Source organism: Podarcis gaigeae (genome assembly GCF_964106915.1).
Source record: "Podarcis gaigeae genome assembly, chromosome: 9".
Taxonomy (NCBI): domain Eukaryota; kingdom Metazoa; phylum Chordata; class Lepidosauria; order Squamata; family Lacertidae; genus Podarcis; species Podarcis gaigeae.
The window spans coordinates 64307401-64323722 of NC_139685.1; the positions used below are offsets into that span (position 1 = coordinate 64307401).

The window sequence follows — 16322 nt, forward strand, 5'->3', positions numbered from 1 at the left end:
ATATTTTTAAAAACCTCAAAGCAGTTTACAGCACACTAAAACATCAAATAAAACCATCCTGAATAAAACAAAGTTTCAAGGAAATTATTTCAGACTCTTCTCTAAATGACACTTTGCTTTCTCCTTCTTTAATTACCTACTTAATTTGCCCCCGTAGCAGAAGTATGCAAGGAAGCCAGTGTGGTGTAGTGATTAGGGTGTCTGCCTAGGATCTGGGTGACCTTGGGCCAGTTGCAACCTCTTAACCCACCTTGCAGGATCATTGTAGGGATTAACTGAGGAGGGTTGTGAACCATGTACTCCTTGGGATATAAATGCAATAAATAAACTCTACTTAAGAAAGCTGGAGGGGCTGGCCAGATGAAGAGGTCAGTCACTAGCCTGGCACCCAGAGATCTCTGTGTGGTCGCAGTTGGGCCTGCACCAGTCGCAAAACGCACCTGGCGCCTGGGGGATTTCTAACACAGCATAGGGCACGGCAGTAGGGGCATAAACAGAAGCAGTGGCAGCCATCAGCCATAGGTAAAATGCAATGCAAAGGCATCTTCTGTTTCTGGTGAACAGTCTTGCTCCCGTAGCTCATGCCCTTATTTTGTAGTTAGCAAATTTCGGATCATCTGAACCATTTTGTATGTTTTGTGGACTCGGTTTTGCACTATGGGGGGGGGGGAACTTTCAGGGTGGAGGGACGGGAAATAACACTACCAGCTGTGTCTCTCCAGTACTGCAGCAGTCAGACACCCAGAGCAGAAAAACAGCAACCTCAAAGCCTATATCACAAGAGCCTTTGTTGCCTGTTCCCTCGAAGAATGTATTTCTCAAAGTTTGGTTATGCAACACCCTTCGCAGTGCCAACATCCCACAATGGGATACAGAATGGGGCTGATTGCATAGGAGGGTGGAGACAAATGTGCTTTTAAAAAATGAAGTGAGTCAGCTTGGAAAAACTAACACAACAAGGGCCTAAAGCATAGGGAGAGACGGCGAGAGAAGGTATCTCCTCAATTAGATTGGTTCGGGTCACATGATGGTTCCTTATTAACTGGCAGCTTCTCAGGGGAAGGTACTTCAGGGAAGCTGAAGCCCTCCAGATCTGGTTGGACCACAACTCCCATCACCTCTGACTATTGACTACGCTGGCTGGGGACTGATAGGAGATGGAGCCCCCAAACTTTATGGAGGGCCACAGGTTGATGGGCGTTGGCGGCAAGCTCTTCTTTCAGCCTCGATTGACTTTGCTTGGGAGCAGCTCCTGAGTGGAAACAATCCCTGCAGGTCTTGCATTTGCAAATTTAAAAGGCACCGAATCCAAGTCAGCAACCAGGAGAACATCGCAAGGCTACTGATCGTTCCTGGGCATCAGTGACTAACTCACACCAGGCGTCGTATGTGTTTATTTGAATGCAGGCTTACCAAGGTCGTTGGGCAGACACCTGTTTAAGAATGCCTTGCATAAGAACACAGGATCTTGCATGCTGGATCAGACCAATGGACCCTGTTCCCACAGAAACCTGGAAGCCGGACCTGAGCACAATGGCTCTCTGCCCACTGTGATTCTTGGCAATTGTGGAGGTAGAACCTAGTGGTCATGGCTAGTAGCCACAGAATGTCTTGGCCTCCCTGATTTGCCCAGTCCTCTTTGAAAGCTATCCAAGCTGCTAGCTTCCTGTGGCATAGTTTGAACTTCCATAGTTTGAACTACGCACTTTGTGAAGAAATGCTTCCTTTTACCTGCCCTGAATCTTCCAACATTCAGCTTTCTTGGATGTCCACTAGTGTTACGAGAGAGGGAGAAAAACTCTTTTCTCCGTCTGCTTTCTCCATAATCTTACTTGTCTTTTCTCTGAATTTTCTCAAATGACGCAACCTTTTCTCTTAGGCGCTCCAGACTTTTGATCATTTTGGACCATTTCCAGCTCTGTGCAGAGAACAGTTTCTCCGACTCCCTTCATGCAAAAGTTAGTTCAGGCACTGGGAACTGCTCTGTATCTTCTGTTGTGAAGACAGATTAAAGGATTCTGCTTCTCTGCAAGCTCCTTTTCGTCCTTTACCACACCTTTGACTCCCTTGTCATTCAAGGGTTTCAACCCCCACCCTCGCCTTGTCTCTTAAGGAAAGTGGTCAAATCATTTTATTTCTCCTTTTCTTATTCTGCTGCACAGTAGCCTTTATTACATTGGAAAGCTATAACTTTTATCTGTGGGCACACCATAACTTTATATAATGGCACAATCAGACTCATTGTTTTGTTTCCTGTCCCTTTCTTTATAATTTCTGGATAACAGTTTTGGTCCCCACCTTGCTACAACACATGCCATGCTTTCTATTCTTCATCGCTCTCTTCCCTGTGGAGAGGAAAATATATATCTTTATATATTTGTACATACATACAATGTACATACAAGTAAACAAACATACAATCAAATAACAGAAAAATCAAACAAACCACCACACTATAAGATACAAGAAGATTAATATAATTATCATAACATATACTCCTGATACTCAACACAATTATAAAACTTATAGAGAAGAAATTTAAAACTGACTTAATCTCACTATACTTTATCTATCCATTACTTTACACCACACAGTTACATATTTCTTATATGTAATGGTTCTAGGGGTTGCTCGTGCGTACGTTGCCGCCACTCCCGGCTAGGTTGCCTGGTTGAACCCTTTCTGTCTGGACAGCCTCTCACTCGTGGCTGTCTCAATCGCTGGCAGAATCAGTCAGTGGGCGTTTCTTGAACTTCTTCCAGCAAAGAAGTTCTTTGACGCCAAGTCTCCTCCTACTCTCCCTGCGTGGAAGTCTTCTGCGCAGGGAGGGTGTGGGCAGCAGAGGACCCGTGCTCTCTCCGCTGGTCTTCGGCGAGGAGTCCTGGAGCCTCCTCTCCGATTCCCCCATCTGCCCCCCTTCTCCACTGGTGTTATGCTGATTTCCTTCCCCAGCAGATGGGCTGCCTCTCTCCCTACTGGGACCCTCTCCGGCATCCCTCTGGAGCCTTCCCTCCACCTCTGGCTCCAATGGCAGTTCCCTGACATTATATAATTTCTTTTTACCTCCCTTCGGACTTATATTTATACAATACAGGGATCAGTCTAATTCTGCCAAGATATTTCCTTTTATTCCATAGTTTTCTAAATATTCTTTAAAGATTCCCCAATCCTTATAGACTTTTTGTTTTGATTGGCCTCTTAGTCTTCCTGTCGCTTTCGCTAGCTGCAGATATTCTACCATTAGGATTTGCCAATCTTCCGTGTTGGGTATTGTGTCACAACCAGTTTTGGTGTCATCAAAAACTGTTTGGGAAGTTCATAGTATTTGTCCCAATGTGTGGTGTTATTATTGATCAAGCAAATAAATGGCTTTTGTTTTTATCTGGAAGTGGGTATTAATGGCAGCTTAGAAGTTTCAGTTGGGTCAAAATACTCCTGTATTAAGCCATCTTCATTGGCTAACACTTTGTTTATGGGCTTAATTTTACAGTCAGGGGGATATCATATGAGCGTGGTGCCGATAATGCCGGGCTTGCAGGTTTGATTCCCGTATGGGACAGCTGCATATTCCTGCATTGCAGGAGGCTGGACTAGATGATCCTCTGAGTTCCCTTCCAAGTCTACAGTTCTTTGATTCCATCCTCTATGAACCTACCTGAACATGGAGATATACACTGGAGACACGGTTGCTTGCTCCCCCACAGAGACATGTCGGGTAGATGTGAGAGACAGGGCCTTCTCTGTCCTGGCCCCAAAACTGTGGAACGCCTTCCCTGAGAAGGTCCACCTGGCCCCATCTCCTCTATTTCTATTTTAATTATTCCATGGGAGTTTAAATAGAAAATTAAACTTTTTGAACTGTAGTTGATCTTCTGTTGGCTGATAGATTTTGTTGTTGTTGTTGCCCTCTTGTTTTATAAATACAGTGGTACCTCGGGTTACATACGCTTCAGGTTACATACGCCTCAGGTTACAGACTCCACCAACCTAGAAATAGTACCTTGGGTTAAGAACTTTGCTTCAGGATAAGAACAGAAATCCTGCTCCTGTGGCGCGGCGGCAGCAGGAGGCCCCATTAGCTAAAGTGTTGCTTCAGGTTAAGAACAGTTTCAGGTTAAGAATGGACCTCCGGAACAAATTAAGTACTTAACCTGAGGTACCACTGTATTTTTTATCGCCCCTTAAAAAAAAAAAACAACAACCAGCCCCTCTGGCTATCTTTTAGATGGGAAAGTGGAATAGAAGCGATCGGGAAAAAGTGAATTGGTGTTGCAGGGCTTTGCAGAAACATTTCTTTCTTTAATGTCAGGGTTGTGGGTTCGAGACCTACATTGGGCAAAATATTCCTGCATTGCAGGGGGTTGGACTAGATGACCCTCGTGGTCCCTTCCAGCTCTATAATTCTCTGATTTTCTGATTCACTGCTTACGTTCCAGATACAGTTTCTCGGACATCTCCCATTATGGAGTGGGTGGGAAAGAGACTCAAAAGAGTCAAGGTCACCAGCTCTGAATAGGCATCATTATCTATGCGATCTCAGTCTTGGTATTGCCACAGCTACAAATGATTTTGAGTGCTATGCGCAGCCCACCTTCCGCCTTTGCCGAAGGAGTTCACCGGAGAATTCCCATGACATGGCAGAAATATTTTTTAATCAAGGCAGAGACCGAGTTAGAGAGATTGTACTTGTGTCTACAATTTGAACAATTCCATCGGTGTGCCTCAGGGCCTGGGGCAAAGGAGCTTTTCCTTTTATTGCTTTCTAAGAGACTTGGAGATTGAAAGGTGAGCGATGGAGGCCGTGCTCAGCATTGGCCCTCACTGAAACACATCTTAAAATCTCTCCGAAGGGAATACAATCCATTGGTCGCCCATGTGGCACCCATGGGTGGATATGGACCCACAAAAGCCATCCACAGCACCCCCAAAGGGCCCCATCCACTCCATTCCATTCTCCCTGCTGAAATTACACTTGAAGGAAGCACTGTGTTGTGGCAAATGGAAAGATTTTTCAAGCTTTGTTGCAGTGTGGACTGGGGAAATTGGAAGGGTCAGTTATTCCCTTCCCAGCTGTGACTACCCCTTGTTGAAAGCGCCATGTTGAAAACACTGGCTTAAGGCTTCAAAGACGCTTTCTAGGCTAGGTTTATTTGAAGTCTGACTAAATCAACTGGAGCACTGCCAAAACCTGTGGTGTGCTCCTCTGCACCCTTTTAAATACAGGCTAGAAAAGCAGCCAACTCTGTGTAGAAATTCTTGCTCATAGCAGCAGCTTCTCTGTGGCCAAAAGCCAGGCAGGGTCAAGCAACTCCCAGTTCCAAGAAAACAGTATTTATAGCCTGTTTATAGTGCCTCACATAGGCCCGGCACTCTAAGCTAAACCTTGGCTCGCTCTCTCAGCAGCTTTGCTCCTCCCTGATCCACAGTGTTTTGGGCCAAGCCAAGGTTTGGCTTGGCTTAACATGCCGTCAGAACTAGGCCGTAGATTATTTCAGCCATCCTTACAGCACATCATCCATTTTGCAGATGGGGGGGGGGGCATGTGGCTGAGATAAAGCTTTATGTCTTGGCTGCCCTGGGCAGCAAAAACCAAAGAGGTGACAGTACTCTGTACCAGTGACCATGTGTGTCCACATAAATAATTTGAGACCAGGTAAGGGGGAGGTCTATGACTTGTCCAGTCATAGGTCCAGGTCCGAGGGCCTTCTGGTGGTTCCCTCACAGCGAGAAGTGAAGCTAGAGGGCTCCAGGCAGAGGGCCTTCTCGGTAGTGGCGCCCGCCCTGTGGAACGCCCTCCCATCAGATGTCAAGGAAATAAACAATTATCAGTGACTTTTAGAAGACACCTGAAGGCAGCTCTGTTCACGGAAGTTTTTAATGTTTGGTGTTCTATCACTTTTATTATTATTATATTCTGTTGGGAGAAGGGATGCGGGTGGAGCTGTGGTCTAAACCACTCAGCCTCTTGGGCTTGCTGATCAGAAGGTTGGCGGTTCGAATCCGCGCGACTGGGTATCTCCCGTTGCTCTGTCCCAGCTTCTGCCAACACAGCAGTTCGAAAGCACACAAGTGCAAGTAGATAAATTGTTGCCACTGCAGCGGGAAGATAAATGGTGTTTCTGTGCACTTTGGCTTTCGTCATGGTGCTCCGTTGCGCCAGTAGCGGTTTAGTCATGCTGGCCACATAAATACCTTTAGGACCCCAGGGTGGGGAGTGTGCCCCACCCCCAGAAAAACCCATGCTGATGAGCATTGGCACACACAAAAATTAAATATATATATTTGTGTTTGCATTCTGTCCTTTTTTGTGCTATATCTATATATATATCACCCCAAGGCTGGATGTGACAATACAAGGGGAAATGGAATCTGAAGTGTCCTTGTGTGTTGAAACAGTCTCAGAAAGGGCCCAGCAAACTGTTACATACGCTGTTCCCGACAGATTGAATGACAGTTTTTAATAACTTGATAGGTTCCCGGAAAGCCCTTTGAGAAACTTGCTGCCAGGCCTCCTCCGAGGGAGCCAAGAAATAGTCAGACAGGCCAGCGTGTGGCAAAATTAACATGTTTTGATGCTGGGTGTGTCATCTCCCGTAAAGGCCAGTTGCTGACCAGCAATGTATTCTTGTCCAGCTCCACCCAAGACACACACAAGTTCCAGGGGAGCCTATGCAAACAGCTATTTATTGGCTGTGCTCCTTAAAACTTGAGCTGCAGCTGGCTAGTCGTACGCGTTGCCCTTCTTCAGATGACTGACGGCAGAATTACATAATCTGGAGGACTGAGATGTTCACATAATTGTAGGTATCTCGTCTTTACACATGAGTGCAGAGAATGAGTCAGTGAAACGAAGCGACAGCTTTTCAGCTTGTCTCATAGGCTCTTGGTGGAAGGAAAAGCTTAGAATTCTAATAGCTGCAAATTGCTTGGAAACCACGAAAGTCGCATTCATAGTAGGGCTGGGCGATATCTGGTTTTCAACATCATGGTATTACCACTAGCCAAACATCGGTGATACACTGATATATTAAGATGTCTGACATAAGGATGGAGCTACAGTATGTAGAGGCATTGGCTGGTCTCATGGTTTCCCCCACATTGTGATTCTTGCATCACACACACACACACACACACACACACACACATCGTGATTATTGCCAAGTCAAAAATTATGAAGCCAGTATCACTATATGGACTTCAGACCAGTTTTAGATGATGTGTTGATATATCTCCCAGCTCTAGTTCATAGAGAAGGTGTGAAGGGGCTTCCTGGGGTGAAGCCAATACTCCAGATTCCCTGAGATGTTAGTGTCCCATCTGAGCCGGCCTCTATAGTCCATGCCATTGAGAGCCATTATGGTCCATTGCCATTGAGAGCCAGTGTGGTGTAGTGGTTAAGAGCAGTAGACTCATAATCTGGTCAACCAGGTTCGCGTCTCCGCTCCTCCACATGCAGCTGCTGGGTGACCTTGGGCCAGTCATACTTCTTTGAAGTCTCTCAGCCCCACTCACCTCACAGAGTGTTTCTTGTGGGGGAGAAAGGGAAAGGAGAATGTTAGCCGCTTTGAGACTCCTTCAGGTAGTGATAAAGTGGGATATCAAATCCAAACTCTTCTTCATGCTTGGATCTTTTAGTTTAAATACAGTTTTGCTAAAGTCATTTAGACTTAACCATTCCACTTACACTCTTCAGGTCAATTATCATTATTTACTAATTTACTTGCCTTAAGGCAGCAATGGGTAACTCCATCCCGCAAGCCTAATGAGCCCCCGCCCCCAAGATGTTTTGCCAAGCCACACTTCCCCTGGTCTACATGTATGACATCAGGTGTGGGGCAGGTACAGCCTTGGCTGGGGCAAAAGGGAGGGGCGCAGGCTGCAGGTATTGTCAATCAGCAAGTTTTATTTCAAACCACATGGGCACAGCTAAATCAGATTTCCCCCGTATCCTAATTAGAAATTGCTTTTCTGTCTCTGCTTGGTGTCTCATGTTTCTGAAGAAAGGAAACTGCTACATAATTTATTTAGACAGTTTTGGTGGCATGCTGGGAAGACGGCGAACTTTTGGACGGTATCAGCCTAGCGTTTAACTTTCTGAAATCCTTAGTTCTTCTTTTATTATTGGTTCGTAGGTGTCCAGTCTGTTATGGATCAGTAAAGGGAGGCATTGGGAAACGGATACCAAATATTACAACCTGGCAGTGAAGGTCAAACCAGGATCAAGTTGTTGTTTCAGGTCTTGGCTTGTTGCCTATGTAACTGATCTGTCCAAATCACAGTTTCCCATATTCAGACATCATTGGAATCTGCAGTTTGCTCCAAATTGCAAAAGGAAGCTTTGAATTTCTTTCTTTCCATGCACAAAGGAGAATGTGCAAAGCTGAGGCTCAATTTGACACATTCTCATAGCAGGAAACTATTATGCCTGAACCTGGCTTGTGCGTTTTTGTCAAAACTGGCATTAAGAAGAGCAGAGGGGAAACGCTTGTAGCCTTTCCAGATTATAACATTAAAATGAATAGAACAGAGGAAATACGAAGACAATTTGATTTCAAAGTAAATACGTGGTGTTTAATATCCTATCACCCTCAGGCTTGTTTGCTTTAGGAAGCGATGGAAGACTCAGGAGGAGTCTGCCGATGAAATTTCAGTGCTCTGTTTTTGATTAAATGGAAAATTCCATTTCGTGCTCTCTCTTTTCTGCAAAACCCGGTGACTGGCTTGCTCTAGATACACAGGGGCTTGTGCAATAAAAGAAAAGTAAATGTTCATGTTCTGCCTTAAAATATTGCCACGTAGAGCAGATTCCCAATTTTGGAAAGATGTAAGTGTGCCATGGTTCGCAGTTTGGCACTGGAGATGCCCGCTTGGTAAGAATGTATGCACTTCACTAGCTTATCAAGGTTAAAAATAATAATTTTTAAAAAGTGAAGTCATGTCTCTGGTTTCCTCTGTAATTAATGTCTTACGTAATAATAGTATTGGCTGCTGGGCTAATGAAGCTAGGCAGCTTTCTGACATACACCCCTTTCTGTCCAATCCTGATCAGCCCTGTCTGCATTTAATTTGGGGCAATGGCTATTATTGTTACAGATGCATGAGAAGACTAATTAGCATGGAAGGGCTATATTTGGGATCCATGGATTTTTATTTTTTATTTCTGCAAACCTTGATGTTCACCCACCCCTGCTAATAACTCTTGTCTTGTGGATCGGTGGTGCTGTTTTGGCTACATTTACAACTGTACTCATGCCTGACATCGGGTTATGTTTTCTACACAAGTTTGGGAACTGATCTGCGGAATCGAGCTGTGCTTGCAAGGACTTAATAGTTCAAAAAAAAAAAAAAACCCTTAATTCCATTTTGATCAACTTTACTTTTCTTTCTTTCTTTCTTTCTTTTTCCCCCTCCCCTTTTTCAAGCTGTTTTGCTTTGCAATATGTTTACTGGTAATGAGTTGCAGTATTTCTTATGAGAATAATGCAATATTAACTCATTTTTCTTCTGAGTATTTTGAGTTCACAACTCCTGTATCTGAAGAAATATTGTTGGGGTTCATTAATAAAGGAGATCTTTCTATCTTAAAAAAAGAAAGAAAGAAATGTATTTTCCAGGCTCCCCTGTGCTCTTTCTGCATCAGTTCTTAGAAAGCCTCCGCAAGATTTTGGCCTGCACAGCACATAGCTGACTCCATCTTCCCATCCCCGTGAGATATATCCTGCAAGGCAGCAGACATGTAGGTTCAGAGTTTTCCTTCTCCTCGATGGGTTGCCTTGTGAGTTTGACAAGCCCCATCTGCCCCTCACTTCCCTCTACAGCACTTACAGAAACAGCCTTCTTGACCACTGGATCCACCATTGGTCTTGTCCGCTTAATCCGCTTCAGCCTGTCTTTTCATGCAGAAGAAGTCCCTAACTCACCAAGGCTTAGAGACCCATCTGCTACCCACACTTGGTTTAGCTGGCCAGTCAAAAAACCCTTCCTGGGGTGTAGCTACTGGCACATGCTGACAGCTTCTAGGAGCCACAGGTGAGAGCTGAGTTCAGGGTGGGGACCAAAGGTGGACAAACTACCCTATGAGGAACAGTATACCTGAAGGAGCGTTTACACCCCCCATTGTTCAGCCTGGACACTGAGGTCCAGCTCCGAGGGCCTTCTGGCAGTTCCCTCCCTGAAAGAAGTGAGGTTACAGGGAACCAGGCTGAGGGCCTTTTCGGTAGTGGCACCCGCCCTGTGGAACGCCCTCCCGTCAGATGTCAAGGAAATAAGCAACTATCTGACTTTCAGAAGACATCTGAAGGCAGCCCTGTTTAGAGAAGTTGTTAATGTTTGATGTTTTATCGTATTTTTAATATTTTATTGGAAGCTATCCTGAGTGGCTGGGGAAACCTAGACCGATGGGCAGGGTGGGTATGTATGTATGTATGTATGTATGTATAAATAAATAAATAAATAAATAAATAAATAAATAAATAATACTAATTATTGTTATGACGTGTCGCCCACCAAAGTTACTCCTCCTCCCCTAACACCCTATACACCCCATGGGAAATTTATATTTTATTTATTTTATTTTATTTTATTTTATTCTGTTCTTCACCCGCAGATTTCAGGGCGGTTCACAGCATAAACATACAAGATAAAAACACAAAATACACAATGAAAACAAGACCCAAACAAAACAATAACCCCCTTCTGCCACCTCCTCCCACAAGCGCATTTAAAAGCGTATATAATCAGCCAAAGGCCTAGTAGAAGAGGAATCCCATGAGCATCCGTTTGGCCACTGTGTGGAGAGGATGCAGGAATAGATGGGCCTTTTGCCTGATCCCAAGGGGCTCTTTTTAGGTTCATAACTCTCCCCAGAAGAACCTTTCCGCTCCGCCACATTGTGTATTACTGCCAAAGCATCGTTATGTTGAGATCTACTTCTCAGCTGGACTGTTAATATTTAGAATCATTAAACAAACAGCTTAACGGCACATTAAAACCGAGACACTTCACAGTTTGTCAGCATCTGTTTATGTGCTACTATTATTCTGTGCTCTGCCCTCCCAAGGCCACAGCAGCATGCATGCTAGGTCACTGTTTATGTTTTGAATGGAGCGTTTCCCTTGCCTGCAAGGAAAACTCAAGAGGAAGAAGCCGTAAGCTTCTGTATCTGATGTTTGATGGGGTCATTTGGTCCTCAAAAACTCCATTTAATTCACATGGCCTGTGTTCAAACTCACCGCTCTAAACACATACTTTAGAAGGTCCTGGCTGTAGATTACCCCCTAAACTAGTGCCTGGGATCATTTACTATCCCTGCCAAACATAGTTCCTTGGCACAGAAGTCGCAAGATGATATATTTTAGAGGATCAGCCACAGCTAATAGTTTTTAAATGGCACAAGGTTTGCAGTTTCACAGAATTCTCCATCAGGCTGTATTTGGAACAGAGAGAGAAGAATTTTAACCTAACTCCAAAAATGTATACAGTAATGGGAGAGGTACTTCTGCAGCCAGTGATTCACAGGTGCGTGTATCAACCAACAAATCTCTGACCATTTCACTCGATACTTGATCCTAAGCAATCCCTTCTACCCCCTCCAATAATTGATTGGCACCATGGATCTATTGGTTGGGGGACCTTCATATAGGCCTGCTTCAGTCTCCCGCAAGCTGACACCCTCCAGAGGTTTTTGACTACAACTCTCATCATCCCCAGTCAGCACACCAATGTCCACTCTGGCTAGGACTGATGGGAGCTATCCAAAAACATCTGAAGAGAGTACCAGGCTGGGAAAGGTTGGTCTTCATAACGTTACAGACACATAATGGTAAGAACAGGCAGATAGGCTGTGCAAATTTAGAAACTGCCAGGAATCTGGGGGGAAGTGGCAGAAATATCAGTTGAGTTGCATCCCTCAAGGGTTTGACGGAAAGTTTGCCCCAAACTAATTCTGAAACAAATTACTTACAGGGATGTCTAAAGACAAAGCTTTTCCATATACCAGTAACATATACAAACAAGGTTATATATATAATGTGGGTGGTGCTGTGGGTTAAACCACAGAGCCTAGGGCTTGCCACTCAGAAGGTCGGCGGTTCGAATCCCCGCGACGGGGTGAGCTCCCGTTGCTCGGTCCCAGCTCCTGCCAACCTAGCAGTTCGAAAGCACGTCAAAGTGCAAGTAGATAAATAGGTACCACTCTGGCAGGAAGGTAAACGGCATTTCCGTGTGCTGCTCTGGTTCACCAGAAGCGGCTTAGTCATGCTGGCCACATGACCCGGAAGCTGTATGCTGGCTCCCTCGGCCAATAAAACGAGATGAGCGCCGCAACCCCAGAGTCGGCCACGACTGGACCTAATGGTCAGGGGTTGTTTTACCTTTACCTTTACCTACACACACACACACACACACACACACACACACACACACACACTGGTACCTCAGGTTACATATGCTTCAGGTAACATATGCTTCAGGTTACAGACTCTGCTAACCCAGAAATAGCGCTTCACGTTAAGAACTCTGCTTCAGGATGGGAACAGAAATCGTGCTCCGGCAGCGCAGCGGCAGCAGGAGGCCCCATTAGCTAAAGTGGTGCTTCAGGTTAAGAACAGTTTCAGGTTAAGAACAGACCTCCGGCACAAATTAAGTACTTAACCCTAGGTACCACTGTACACACACACACACACACACACACAAAATTTGTTTTGTTTTTTAAAATGAAAATCAGACCTTGAGACTTTTTTTTAAAAAAACCAACAAACCTGTAAATATTAAGAAATACTCTGTATTGGAATATTTGAAAGACATTAAAGAAAGCATGCATAAGGTATGCAGTGTAACCAAGGGATGCAATACCTGGTTGTAAGAATGATACAGTAGTGTCAATAACAGCTGTAAATTGGCATTATTGTTTAGGAAATATATGAAGGATTGTCAATGGGAAACCTCATTCTGCATGTCCCATGCTCCTGGGTTGTGTCAGTGATGTATACAGGCACACATGCCTTATTTATTATGTCGCTGACAAGTCCAGAATTAAGGAGTAACAAATAATTCAGGCCAGTTCACAAAAGAAAATAGCTGTTATTAAATATTTGGCTGGTCAAGTAAATCACGTGATTTCCAGTATCTACTTAAAAGCAGCAGAAGTTTCTAGGTTTTATTAATCACTTACAGATGTGCACGTCTCCCGCTGGGTGCATGACCACTGTGTGAGAGAGAAGGGAAGGGAGAATGTGCTATCTGAATTCCAACAGTTCGTTTTTAATATTTATATATATACTTGAAACCTTGCTCCTTTAATTGCCTGCTTTTTCCTTTGAATGCCGTCTTCTTTTTCTTCTTCCACGCTTTGTTTATAAAGGGTTGTATCCAATGAAGTCATCCTGTTCGTGCAAAACTTCCATTTGTGCAGCAGAACTTGCCCTCCCTCCCTCTCCTCCCTGCACTCCTTAAAATCTGCTCTGGGGATTCCCCCAACCTTCCAGGAGCAGATTTTGGAGGTTCATGGGGAGAGGAAAGGGGAGAATTCTTCTGTGCAAGCAGAAGTCCTTACGCAGACAGGATGGCTTTGTTGGACAAAACTTGGTTATTTTAGCAATGAATTTAAAAATCAAACAAACCACAGTCAATGCAAAATATATAATAAAATTTACCCAACACCGTCAAACAACAATAATATCAATAATGAAAACAATAAACTACTTTTACCCTGTTACAAACACGTGAAAGGAAACTAGAACAAAAATTATTATGAAATAACCAGTGCCCCCAAAACACAAAATAAAACAAAATAAGCAGCTGGTACTGCACCCACCTTTTGTGACTGGACTTTATATAAGTATGCATAGGATTGCGGCCTAACTATGCATTTTCATTTGCAAGGGGAGAAAGTTTTAGTTATCCCACCCTGGGGATATATTATGAAGGGCTATGTATAAAAGCCTTAAATAAATACTTCTCAGAGAAGCAACTGTTAGTCTGTTGCCACAAAAACAGCAGTCTGTTCATTCAGAATTGTGTTGATACATGCACTTGTTCTATATGTGTTTCCATTGCATTGTGAAATTGCTTCAAGACGCTTCCTTGGAAGTGATTCATAGATGACGACGAGAGTGTTTATTGAGCATTTGTCCTTATTTGTTTGCGCAAAGTTTGCAGGGAGGTTAGATGACGTGGGCTATTTCTCGTACGTTAATTCTTATTTGTTTCTGCGGAGATCACACCATGTTGCATCAAGCAACAGCCAACCCACACCTTCCAGCGCATTACCCATCACTTCCCTTCCTGCAAAAAGAAAAAATATTTTGAGGGGAAAGTGGGTTTGTGGCAGAATAAACTTTACTTGAGCATTCCAAATGTGCCCATGATTGAATCTCAACCTAAAAGAGCAGCACCATTAGATGGGCTTATGTGTTTGTGGATTTTGCAAATCATGGGCGTAGCCAGGATTTTATGTTGGGGGGGGGGACAGGACACCCACCTGACAACATCCTCTGTCCGACTTTCTCTTGCAGATTCAGAATGAAATGTCTCAACAACAGTTGTTCTTTTTTAAATTAATTTCTTTGCACCCCAAGTACTCAGAAAAATCTGTTAAAATCTTTCTACAATTTCTACTTTTTTTATTTACTTGATTTGGGGGCCAGCTCCCCACCCCTGCCCCCAGCTTTGCCCATGACTACCATGCTGTGGGTTAAATCACAGAGCCTAGTACTTGCCGATCAGAAGGTCGGCGGTTCAAATCCCCGCGATGGGGTGAGCTCCTGTTGCTCGGTCCCTGCTGCTGCCAACCTAGCAGTTCAAAAGCACGTCAAAGTGCAAGTAGATAAATAGGTATCGCTCCAGCGGGAAGGTACGTGGCATTTCCGTGCACTGCTCTGGTTTGCCAAAAGTGGCTTAGTCATGCTGGCCACATGACCCGGAAGCTGTACGCCGGCTCCCTCGGCCAATAAAGTGAGATGAGTGCCGCAACCCCAGAGTCGGCCAAGACTGGACCTAATGGTCAGGGGTCCTTTACCTTTACCTTACCATCAAGAAGGCTAGTATCGCTTGCCCTCATTTCTGCCTTCCACAATAAATTCTTTTGCTGGTCTTTAACAAGGCGTTCCCCAAGACACTTTTGCTTGCTGTTACCTAAAAAGCTCCCGAGGGACTTGTGCCAGTGCACTGGAAAGATGCTCTGATTTGTTTGCTCTTTCCCCTCCCCAAAATGAATAAGTGACAGCGACGTGCTTAACGTGATGCCTGGAGAGGCTTCCACATTGAAAGCGCTGCATGCGGCGCGCGAAGTCCCATCGCCCAGACCGTGGCGATGGGACTTTGCGCACGTAGGATGCTTTTGCAGGAGGAAACCGGTCGTTGCAGCTTTATTCCGGCGTCCTGATTTGGGTTTCCCACTCCTCTCCCCCAACCCCACTTTCCCATCAGTCAATAACAAGCCCCCTATTCTTTTTTAATTTTGACTTACAGAGGCTGCAAAGGTCCCCAAATCATCTTCTTTTTTTCCTCCCCCGCCTCCCATGCTGTGCTGAAAGTCCCTTTTTTATCGCCTCCCTCTCTGGCTTCTCAAGCTCCATTGGGCGCAGCTGAGTGACAGGCGGAATTGTTGGGGAAAGTTTCAAGTTACCCGGGATGGCGACGCGCCGAGGAGGAGGAGGAGGCGAGCGAGCAGCCTGAACTGGTTGTCACCCGCTGCTATTTCTGATTGGCTGGATGCTTCAGCTGCTTCCTCGGGAACAAAAGGTCAAAGTGGACTCGGAGGGTGGCTTTATATTTTTCTTTGCACGGGCGCACAAAAAAGGGGGAAGACCTCGAGCGGGCTGGAAACCTGAAGCCTCTCCCTTCGCGCACGGTAAATAATCGGCAGCTTGCAAAGGGAGAGCGTGTCTCTCTGAATGTCTCCGGTAGCTTTAGAGCACTGAATCCGGAGCCAGGCAGGAAGGAAGCGACGGGTTGGAGCCTTCAGCGCTGCTGGCTGCGGGCAGGGATTTTTATTTTTGGTTTTTAAAAAAAGATTTGTGCTAGGCTAGCCCGAGACTACGGTGCAGTGCAGAGAGGAAGAAGTAAAGGAGGTCAGCTCCCAGTTTCCCGTTCAGAGAAAACTTTCAGGAATGGCTTGTGAAATCATGTCTCTGCAAAGGTAAAAAAAACTCGTGTTTCGTCGTCGTTTATTTGTTTGTAATCATGTTTCAAATGGAGGGATCTGATCTGGGTAATTTTCTGCCCAGCTGCCTGTTAATCTGCTCAGGCTGTTTGCTAAACAGTTTCTTTTCTCTGATCTTGCTGGGATACATTTGCAATAATACAGAAATACTGCGTCTTTG

General features: G+C 44.8%; 1 protein-coding gene across 3 annotated transcripts in view; it reads left to right on the forward strand.

Annotated features, from left to right (window-relative positions):
- FAM13A (family with sequence similarity 13 member A) overlaps positions 1 to 16322 on the forward strand; it is a 146057-nt gene that overhangs the window by 62605 nt on the left and 67130 nt on the right. The window contains exon 1 of one of the 3 annotated variants that reach the window (XM_083756398.1): positions 15655 to 16138. The exons of the other annotated variants lie outside the window; for them this stretch is intronic. Coding sequence (XP_083612524.1) covers positions 16110 to 16138 — 29 coding nt within the window. The 5' untranslated portion in view covers positions 15655 to 16109. Of the gene's footprint in view, positions 1 to 15654; positions 16139 to 16322 lie in introns of those variants that run through there. 3 annotated transcript variants of the gene reach the window in all.